Consider the following 11,413-nt stretch of genomic DNA (forward strand, 5'->3'; position numbering starts at 1 on the left):
ACAGCTTCCCTCTTCAGTGTCTGAAAACAAACCTGTTATTTTATTCATTTTACTTGAAGATTAACTTCTGTAGATTAAAACATAAAACAATCGAGCATCAAGATGAGCATCTGCGACCTCATTTCTAATGTACTACTCTACAGTCCAAGTAAATGTTTGTATGGACTAGTTAACTTACATATTTATCTGCAGTGTAACATCTTCCTCTGTCTGATGTTCTCTCATGATGCTCTTTGTGTCTGAATCAAGTTTTCCAGAGAGACCTGAGGAAACATAGTGGATAAAAGAGCTGTGAAATCATCAGTGTTCACTAATGTTACTTCGTGTTACATATATTTTTCTTTTCTTTTTTTTTTTATTAATCCTATTCCACTGCTACTCCTCACATTCAAACCATAAACTATTATACATGATATATTTAACACATATACTTATTTACATTTCAAATTTGCACATATCATACCTCTACAATTGTCTATATTATATATTGTGTTTTTGCGATTTTGTACGTTGCCTATTTTGTATATTTGTATATTATTCGTTTATTATCTGTGTCCTGTTGCTGTCATTCTGTTGCACGGTAGAGCTTCTGTTACTAAAACAAATTCCTTCTGTGTAAACATACCTGCCAATAAACTCATTCTGATTCTCTTTCTCATTCATCATAAAGCAGCATGCAAATAATGAACAAACTGATTCATGAATCTTTTCCATTTGTTTTTTAAGTGAACACAGGACTCGTCTTTGTCAATCAGGAGATGAATTGGAGAGCCGCTCAGAGTTACTGCAGACAGAATCACATTGATCTGGTCAGTGTGAGAAACCAGAATGAGAATCAACAGGTTCAGCAGTTCATCAGTGACAATAACTCATCTGGATCATATGTCTGGATCGGTCTGTTCAGAGACTCATGGCAGTGGTCAGATCAGAGTAACTCCTCATTCAGATACTGGAGCACTGGTCAACCTGATAATGCTGGAGGTGCTGAAAACTGTACAGAGATTGAACAAGGCTCTCAGGGACGATGGAATGACAACTCCTGCAGCAAACCATATCCTTTTGTGTGTCATGAAGGTGAGCAGATCTTCACAAAACACACACAATCCATCATCAGCTCCAGATCTCTTAAAGTAGATGCTATATGTCTGCCATGACAAATTCATCCACAGAGTTTGTTCTGCATGTTGTTTTTGATCAGTCTCTCTCTAGTTTCTGCTTGTGCTTGGTTTGGTTTCCAGATAAACTGATTGTGATCAGAGAGAATCGGACGTGGTCTGGAGCTCTGAGATACTGCAGACAGAATCATGTGGATCTGGTCTCGGTTCATTCAGAAGAGCTTCAGCGTCGTGTGAGGAACGTGGTTAAACGGGCGTCTACTGCGGCGGTGTGGTTGGGTTTACGTCACTCCTGCACTGTGGGCATCTGGTTCTGGGTGAGTGGAGAGACTGTGTGCTATCAGAACTGGGCTCCAGGGAACGGCACATCAGAGGAGGACTGTGAAGAAACAGTGAGATCTGGAGCAGTTCAGTCTGGAGGAGATCAGCGCTGGATCAGCCGTCCTGAAACTGACCAACTCAACTTCATCTGCAGCAGATATTAAAAGTGAAAGATACACAGACCTTTAATATAAGAGATAAAATGCTTGTGTGTTCCTTTAAATTCATTAATCACTCTGTAAAGCAATAATTTGACATATAATAATTTCTAACTCAGCAGGCAGTCGCACCTGAAGGTTAAAAGCAGAAATCTTTTGCTCAGATGTTTGTTAATATAGTTCAAACAGTTCAAAACAATAACTGTTATTGACTGCACTGTAAACTGTATGAATTGTTCTCTTGAGGGTCTGTTTTTCTGCAGGTGGGTGAATTTCTGTTGATGTATCAGTGATTCCTGTGGGTTTGTTTGCTCCATATTAAGAGCCTCAATGGCCAGAATAGCTGGTAACATATTTTGCTTTTAGAAACTCTTTCAGCATTTCTTTTAACACTCATATATACTCATTAGTAGATATACTATTATAATGTTTTCTTTCTATTTTATTATGAGATAATTCAAGAATTTAAGTTCCTTATTTGTGTTTCAAGGATCTGTGTTTGCTGGTGTGAATACTTCTTTAGCTCTTATATTATTGATTAATCATGTCTTTAGATTAGAAATGACTGGTTGAATGTGTGTTAGTGAGCACCAGCATTATGTGCTTTAGATCATTTGAATATTGTTTATTCTTTATCAGGGAAGGTTGGATGTAAAATATTTACGATGTTTGTGCAAAACATAAATGTCAACAACAGCAGCTCAAATAAAATCCTGTAAAACCAGCAATTTCATCTTATTTGATTATTTTGAATTATCGTTCAATTTCAACATAGATAAAAAAATGTGCCATTTCATTTTTTTTTCCAGGCATAGTGTAACTTCCCTGATGTTGTTGTTGTTCTCTGGGTTTAATAAAAGGGAGCTGATGAACAAGCACAATTAAACATTCATCATCTACATTTATTATTACAAATGTTTACATTTTGATTCCCATGATAGTAAGAAAAATTACATTGACATACTTTAAAAAACATATGATAGGTTTGTAAAAAAATAAATAAATTGTTGATTGATGATTTTAGGAGTCAAACTAATACGACAAATAAGACGTGTTTGTAATGGAATATGACTCGATCAATAACACATTGTTTATGCTTCTGTTTCATATCAGAGATGTAAATATAGTCCGGCCTGAACGGATAAATGTGGCGTGAACATAAACAAATGAACGAGGAAGTGTTTACATGCAAATGTGTTCATGTCTTCTGAACAAACAAACTAAAAACATACAGTAAACTGGAGGAGTATGAAATGAAACAAATTTATGCTTTTCACAAACAAAATCTTCTCAAAGTAACAATTTTTAATGCTCACATTCCAGCCAATCACAATCAAGTATTTAGACAGAGAATATAAGACACTTTTTATTCTGAAACAGCAGCAGAATATAATATTATTTCAGCTGGGAAACCGAGTCCAACAACATTTACTAACATTATAAATGGACCTCAGGAGAATAAATACATGATATGAGCTCTTTAATGCAGGGTGGTGAGGGTCTTCATCTCGTCTCTGTTTTGCACGTCTGCCATGGTCTCGTCTTCACCAGCAGGGGTCCCGGCTCTCGCCCCGTCTCCTTTACGACTCAGTTTGACGGACAGCTTGGTGAAAACAGAGCTCTCTGCATTAGAGCCGCGACTGCTGCGGGTGGAGGCCGACTCCGAGTTGGTTCCTTCGAAGAGTTTGGCCATGAAGCCCAGACCAGCCTGACGGATGTGAGAGCTGCCGGCAAACACGTACAGGACGGGGTTCACGCTGCTGCTCATGAAGGCGAACGCCGTCACGTTGGGACGGGCCGCTTTTGCTGCTTTTAAAACAGAAGAAGAGGAGCCCTGCATCACACCAATCACCTGTGAGAACAGACCAACAAGAAAGAGAAATGACAAGAGCTTTTGTGAGCTGACATAAAATGAGAGAAAACTGACCTCATTGAACATAATCTACTTTATATTTCACACATAAGAAAATAATTGACAGTCTGTTAGAGTAAACAAGGGAGGCTGACCATATCGGCTCTCCTCAGCCTGATCCTTATCCTAAGACGTGCAGTAGGTGGCAGTATTTTGCTTCTAGTAGATTTGGCAACCGCCATTAAAAGGAAAATAAGACACTCAAATGTGTTCAGCCACCATTAAAATCAAAAGAAGAGTGTGTTCTTAAGGACCAGTGAGGTTGTTCTAGCATGTCACACACATTTGAGCTTCAGTGTATTTGATGAATACTTTTGTAACAATCAGTCATTCATTTATCGTTTACTTGTTTCTACCATCAGAGATGTCATTATAACGCGTTGGGTCTTGTTTCGGGTTTGACTGACAGACTGGCATTCTGACACAGCAAGCGTCTAAACTTATCTCCACTTTTACCTTTATGTTGTAATTATTCTGCTTATTGTACATATAAAATACAAGCAGTTTACATCAGTAGTCCCAAATGAATAACCATTTAATAAATTGCTATAAGTAACCTTTCAAGACAATCATCAGATCAAGTGGGTTTGTGGTCAACAGATTAAATTAAACTTTCAAATTGAGATAAAACATAGATGAAATCCAGTTGTTTTCAAGGATTTAGAAACAATAATGAACAACAAGGGATATTATTCACAAGGCTGAATTTGACTATTTTTCCACTGGATGTTGTGATTTGACGTGATGCAGGCTATGGTAATGAGATATTCATGGCATCATATATTGAGGTGTTGCTCACCTGCAGGATGTTGATGAGGTGATACGGCAGCCAGAAGACGGTGAACGCAGCGATGATGATGAGGATGAGGGCGTTTCCTCTTCCTTTGCGCTGGAACATTGCACTACGCAGCCGACAGATCACTGAGATGTAGCAGAACGAGATGAAGGTGAAGGGCAGCAGGAAACCCAGGATAGTCTCAGACAGGTACTGAAAGATTTCATGAGCGTCGCTCTCCCAGTGATACGGCATACACACACGCATACCTGGACGGAATGGCTTCACCATACTGTCGGAGCAAAGAACACAACCAAACAGGTTTACTGTCAGATTCAATTATTTATAAAACCAATAGAGCTGCTCCTAGTTGTTGATACGAGTTGCGAAGGGTACTTTGGAAATGTAATATGTTACCCTATTTAAAATGTAATAAGTAGTGTAACTATTTCAGTTGTTTTATTAATGTAACTGATTACATTTGATTACTTTTTGATTATTTCTACATTTCTAACGAATAATAATCAAATGTTATTCCTTTTAAAAATCAAATATGTGTCCTATTCTGTGTCCTAAACTTCTGAAACATTGGTGTCTCATATTTTAGAGCAGTCGATGCAATTTGGGAAAGAAATCAATTAAATCTGTCTGTGTGTGTGTACTTGTTTATGCTACATTGTGGGGACCCACAAGGATAGTAAAGCCAGACATTTTTTAAGTAAATGATGTTTATCTGAAAGTGTAACAATGCAAACAGGTTTTCTGTAAGGAGTAGGTTTAGGATTAGGGGATAAAAAATATTGTTTGGTCAGTATAAAAGTAATAGAAGTCTATGCGATGTCCCCACAATTCACAGAAACAAACGTGTGTGTGTGTTAAAATATTCAGATGTAACCCCCTTTGTTACTACACTTCGAGTGAAGTTAACCTGTGGCAAATTCAATTGAACGAGTATGATTTGGAAAGGCCCATGTCTTCATAAAAGGTCTAATAGCTGATAATGCATATCAGAGCAAAAATCAAGCCCTGAGGTCAAAAGAACTGTCTGTAGAGCTAAGCCACACATCTGGGGAAGAGTTCATAAAAAAATTCTGCTTCACTGAAGGGTCACAGAAGCATGCAATCTCTGTTACCCTTAATGGAAGAAGTTTGAAACAACCAGGATTCTTCTTAGAGCTGGCCTCTTGGTCAAACTGAGCAATTGATGGAGAAGGGCTTTGGTTGGTGTGGTGACGAAGAACCTGATGGTCACTCTAGTTGAGCTCCATGAACATATATGCAGATCGGAGAAACTTACAGAAGGACAAACATCACTACAACACTCCATCGATCTGGGCTTTATGGCGGTGTAGCCAAACTCAAACCTCTCCTCAGTGAAGACAAAAGAAAACACACTTAGAATTTGTAAAAAAGCACCTAAAGGACCCTCAGACTGTCAGAAATAATATTATCTGGTCTGATGAACCTCAATTCTAAGCATCATGTTTGAAGGAAACCAGGCACCACTAATTACTAGCACAGTACCATCCCAAAAGTAAAGTGTGCTGGTAGCAGTCTCATGCTGTGGGGCTGTTTTCAGCGGCAGGGACTGAGGGACTCTTCAGAGTAGAAGAAAAGCTCAATGCACCAAAATATTGAGATAGCCTTAATGAAAACCCAGTCCAGAGCATTCAGAACCTCAGACTGGGCAGAAGGTTCACCTTCCAACAGGACAGTGACCCTAAGCACACAGCAAGAGTGGCTTAAAGGCAACTCTGTGAATGTCTTTGAGTGGCCCAGCCACAGCCTGGGATTAAACTCAATCAAATATTTCTGGAGAAACCTGAAAATGTGTGTCTGCCCCATCCAACCTGAAAGAGCTTGAGAAGTGAAGACGTGAGGAGAAGAATGGCAGATAATTGCCAAAAGCTGATGAGCAGGTTTGGAACGAGATGAAGGTAATTAATGACAGAATTTTAAATGTTGGGCAAACTAACCCTTTAATGTTTGCTTATTAATAAATCTCATTTATACTACTTCTTTAAGTTCTTGATTGATAATGTCAAGTCACTTATGACTTTCAAGTACACCTTTTGAAATGTAGGCTATGTGTTTAGTGAACTCCTCCTCCTCGTTTGACATGCGCAATAAACAGGATATCAAAGTTGACGAGGAGTTTTTTACAGCTCTTTTTACAGTTGTGGGTGATGAATTGAATCGACATGGCAAGATTTTTCCAAGCCGGTTCTTTTAACGTCAAGTTAACAAATGAAAATGTATTATGTGTCTAGCATAATTTATCTAACAACCCTTATGAAAATGAAGCATGGTTTTACCACAAATAAAACCAAAAACAAAACATGGTTACTATACACTCACCTAAAGGATTATTAGGAACACCTGTTCAATTTCTCATTAATGCAATTATCTAATCAACCAATCACATGGCAGTTGCTTCAATGCATTTAGGGGTGTGGTCCTGGTCAAGACAATCTCCTGAACTCCAAACTGAATGTCAGAATGGGAAAGAAAGGTGATTTAAGCAATTTTGAGCGTGGCATGGTTGTTGGTGCCAGACGGGCCGGTCTGAGTATTTCACAATCTGCTCAGTTACTGGGATTTTCACGCACAACCATTTCTAGGGTTTACAAAGAATGGTGTGAAAAGGGAAAAACATCCAGTATGCGGCAGTCCTGTGGGTGAAAATGCCTTGTTGATGCTAGAGGTCAGAGGAGAATGGGCCGACTGATTCAAGCTGATAGAAGAGCAACTTTGACTGAAATAACCACTCATTACAACCGAGGTATGCAGCAAAGCATTTGTGAAGCCACAACATGCACAACCTTGAGGCGGATGGGCTACAACAGCAGAAGACCCCACCGGGTACCACTCATCTCCACTACAAATAGGAAAAAGAGGCTACAATTTGCACGAGCTCACCAAAATTGGACGGTTGAAGACTGGAAAAATGTTGCCTGGTCTGATGAGTCTCGATTTCTGTTGAGACATTCAGATGGTAGAGTCAGAATTTGGCGTAAACAGAATGAGAACATGGATCCATCATGCCTTGTTACCACTGTGCAGGCTGGTGGTGGTGGTGTAATGGTGTGGGGGATGTTTTCTTGGCACACTTTAGGCCCCTTAGTGCCAGTTGGGCATCGTTTAAATGCCACGGCCTACCTGAGCATTGTTTCTGACCATGTCCATCCCTTTATGACCACCATGTACCCATCCTCTGATGGCTACTTCCAGCAGGATAATGCACCATGTCACAAAGCTCGAATCATTTCAAATTGGTTTCTTGAACATGACAATGAGTTCACTGTACTAAAATGGCCCCCACAGTCACCAGATCTCAACCCAATAGAGCATCTTTGGGATGTGGTGGAACGGGAGCTTCGTGCCCTGGATGTGCATCCCACAAATCTCCATCAACTGCAAGATGCTATCCTATCAATATGGGCCAACATTTCTAAAGAATGCTTTCAGCACCTTGTTGAATCAATGCCACGTAGAATTAAGGCAGTTCTGAAGGCGAAAGGGGGTCAAACACATTATTAGTATGGTGTTCCTAATAATCCTTTAGGTGAGTGTAGTTAAATCATGGTAACCACAAATTAAAAATCTTTTAATGTTTTAAATTGTTTTAAAACCCAGCAACTCAATTGTATATCAACTTATATCTGTATAAGCCACTTTTTAAAGAAGGAAAAAAAATCACCCAAGTACTTTCAAAGCTGCTACAAAGTAACAAATTTCTACTTCAAAGACCTAGATAGAAATGTAGAGAAATTAAAAGTATGATATTTGTCAAATGTAGTGAAGTTAAAGTCATAGGTTTCCAGAAAAAAACTAAAATAATAATAACACTCAAGTAAGATAATAATACTCAAGTACAGATAATAATGCTCAATTACAGATACTTAAAAAGTGTATTTACAGGGGTCATCGGATGCAAAATTCGATTTTTACAAGTTGTTTGAACTAAAATGTGTGTTTGCAGTGTGTGTACACAACCACCCTATAATGATAAAAAATCCACCCAGTGTTTAAATCCAGATAAATCCAGACCCCTTTCTCATAGCAAGCCGTTCTCAGATTCTGGACAGAATGACGTAGTTCTGCACAGGCCCTTCCCACGACTGTTGACTGACACTAGCGTTTCAGCATAGACTCACCCTGAGTGAGCTGTCATCAGTCCGCCATTGTTTCTCCACTGGAGCAGAAGCGAATGAGGTGCTTTGTTGTTGGATGGAATAATGAGCATGGCATTCGTCTTTTACTCCCTACATCTGAGCCGCTGAAGACGCAGAGGATTACCTTTGTTTTTGAAGGGAATGGTCCCCCTGATCTACTTAAAGGCATTTATGTTTGAGCAAATCATTCGTGATCCAGCTTCACCTACACAAGAAATTAGTATAAGGGGTTTTTTTATGAATCATTGCAAATCGCCTTTCCTAATAATGTGCTAGTTAGCAAGTTTCCCGATGAATGTGGTTAAAGTTTACCATCTCTCAGAGAACCTCATGGAAGAGAGGGGCGGGTGAGCAGAGATTATTAGCATTTAAAGCAACACACAAGGAAAGAGCTTGCTATGAACAGAGCTGGTTTTGACAGGGTAAAATCAGTGTTGTTTTACACGACCATTGAGAAATTTTAACCAAAGCATGTTATATACTTTTCATTAAGACCCTAAAGAATCATATCAACTTGTGGAAAATGGGCATCCGATGACCCCTTTAAGTACAATACTCAAGTACATGTAATCTGTTACTGTCCACCTCTGTGCACTACGTGTTGAATTAGGCTATATGTTGAACCAATCAGATCTATCTGTTAGGAATCTGTTGTTACTGATGTAACTGTTTGAAGCAAGTGTGATTTGTGTTTCAGTGTGATTGTAACTCTCAAACGTACCGATAGAAGGGCATGGGCAAAGCCATCAGAAAAGCCATCACCCAGATGCCCAACATGATGGACAGGAGCCTTTTCTTGGTCCTCAACCTCTGAGACAGAAACGGCTTTGTGACGGCCAGCCAGCGGTCCATGCTCATCAGGCAGATGAGGTAGATGGAAACGTACATGTTGACGCAGCACAGGTAATGGACCGTCTTACACAGGGCAGCTCCAAACTCCCAGTGTAGCCTTTTCGCCAGGAAGCGGAGGAACAGCGGAGCGCTCAGGAGAACCAGCGCATCCGCCACGGCCAGATTCAGGATCAGCAGGCATGTAACGGAGCGGCGACGCACTCGACACAGAACCGACCAAACCACAAACAGGTTCCCGGGGAAACCAAACACGAAGGCAATGACCAGGATAGCCATCCCGATCTGACTGGACAGGGACAGGGGTGCTGTGGAAGGTGCGGCGGGCGCGATGGAAGACTGAGCTGGTCCAGACAGGGCTGAGGGCTTTGTAGGGACAAGAGTGGCCATTTGGCTCAAAGTTAATGGTGTTGTTTCTCGTATTTGCTGTGGAGATAAAGTAAACAGAGAGAGGAAAAAACAAGATCACATTCCTTTTTGCCTATGAAGCAATTTGTGGTCACACAGCTCTATCTATCTATCTATCTATCTATCTATCTATCTATCTATCTATCTATCTATCTATCTATCTATCTATCTATCTATCTATCTAGTAGGCTATTTGTTTTGCTGTGTTTGCAGTAGTAATATTGCTCAACACAAAGAGTAGTTCCCCTTTTGGTTGCTGTAAACCCACATAAAAAAACCTAAATCTAATTCCACTATATGACTGCAATTTTTATATGTATGTGCCACATGGGTGAACTATCCAATGAGTCATCACATTTAACATGACTGATGACCTATTATATAATTATTTTTAAAAAGAATAAAAATAACAGTTGTTCAGACATAATTAAGCCCATAAATCCTCATTCTTTGATTTATCTCAGTCGTTGTTGCAATGACAAGAAAGTCTCAATTATTCCCTGATTCACCTTCTTTTACTGTCATACTGGTTCACTGTAAATGTCATAGAACGTTATATGTATTTTCTAATAATGCAGCTGTAAAGTATTTATTTGAGTAACGTATTTTTTAAAATCATTAAACAAAACAAACAAAAAATCTTTAAACAACAATCATGAACTACTGGAAATGTTATTGAAAAGTCGTGGAAATTCACGTGAAAGAAAACAGGACTTGTATACTGGGTTCCCTCTTAATTGTCCGTCCTCAACCCAACTATACACTGCAAGAGTCTGCTTGTTCAAAGTTTAACTTCTGTATTTAACAGGACATATTAATGCGACGTGTGGCACGAGCCCCTGAAGAAGAACTGTGATGGGTTTTTTTAGCACACCACAAACTGTTACACTGTTGCCCAATCAAAATATGCTTATGGTTGCAGTTCTTGCATATTTTTTTTTTTTTTTTTTTTTTTTAACTATCCTTATGGTGACCTACTTGATTTTTGTGAATATGATTTTGGTTAAAGTCAATATTATAGGTTTAAGTCATAACTTGTTTTTATATCAGTTATGCTGCGAGTCATCTATATTCTATGAAGCGTTTCCTGCTGATAGGGGTGTTAACCATATTTTACACATTTATGACAGATAACATCTTTCGCTCGTCTTGCAATGTTGAATGTTGTAAAGTCCTTAAAAAAAACATTGCAAGCACAATCATGTGAAAATGGACTATTATCAGATGTGTAGATCAAAAGGTCACCAATTCCAATTTACTCTCAATAAAATATTACCAAAAGACTTTATTTTGTATCGTAGAACCCTTGGTTTAGATTTAAAACTCACACACACACACACACACACCAGAATATAAATGCACCTCAAACAGCCTTACCTCAATTCCTCATAAACTTTTATGCATGCGAACACATTAACGTAGTAGCAGATGTATTGAATCTGATTTGACCAATAACTCAGAAGTGTCCTTATCATTAACATATTTCAAATAGTGATACTATTTAACGTCATCGCTTCCTCTCCACACACAGCACTTGAGAAACAACCAGTTGCCTCAGACAGGAAAGAGCAAAGAACACTTAACATGCACAAAAAAAAACATTGCTGTGACTTGGTTCATTTGTTTTGGTATCTTTTCTTTCTGTTGCATTTTATGCTCTAGCTCTCCTTCTCTCTTATTTGAATTGATTTACATGGGGA

General features: G+C 39.0%; 2 protein-coding genes across 4 annotated transcripts in view; one reads left to right on the forward strand and one right to left on the reverse strand.

Moving 5' to 3' along the window:
- Window positions 1–2,485, forward strand: part of LOC306888567 (macrophage mannose receptor 1-like) — a 24,911-nt gene extending 22,426 nt beyond the window's left edge. For 2 of the 3 annotated variants that reach the window (XM_079446967.1, XM_079446969.1), the window contains exons 4-5: window positions 727–1,074; window positions 1,239–2,468. In XM_079446967.1, the coding sequence (XP_079303093.1) occupies window positions 727–1,074; window positions 1,239–1,600 (710 nt within the window). In that variant the 3' untranslated portion in view covers window positions 1,601–2,468. Of the gene's footprint in view, window positions 1–726; window positions 1,075–1,238 lie in introns of all 3 variants that reach the window. The other variant, XM_079446968.1, reaches the window with a different exon arrangement.
- On the reverse strand, window positions 2,477–11,340 carry LOC306888540 (leukotriene B4 receptor 1-like). Its single transcript, XM_079446903.1, has 4 exons — window positions 11,091–11,340; window positions 9,178–9,731; window positions 4,306–4,573; window positions 2,477–3,446 (listed from the first exon to the last, which is right to left on the reverse strand). The coding sequence occupies exons 2-4, from the start codon at window positions 9,693–9,695 to the stop codon at window positions 3,075–3,077; spliced, it is 1,158 nt and encodes a 385-aa protein (XP_079303029.1). The 5' UTR covers window positions 9,696–9,731; window positions 11,091–11,340; the 3' UTR covers window positions 2,477–3,074.
- Window positions 11,341–11,413: the final 73 nt, after the last annotated feature.

Source organism: Barbus barbus (assembly GCF_936440315.1).
Source record: "Barbus barbus genome assembly, chromosome: 2".
NCBI lineage: Eukaryota > Metazoa > Chordata > Actinopteri > Cypriniformes > Cyprinidae > Barbus > Barbus barbus.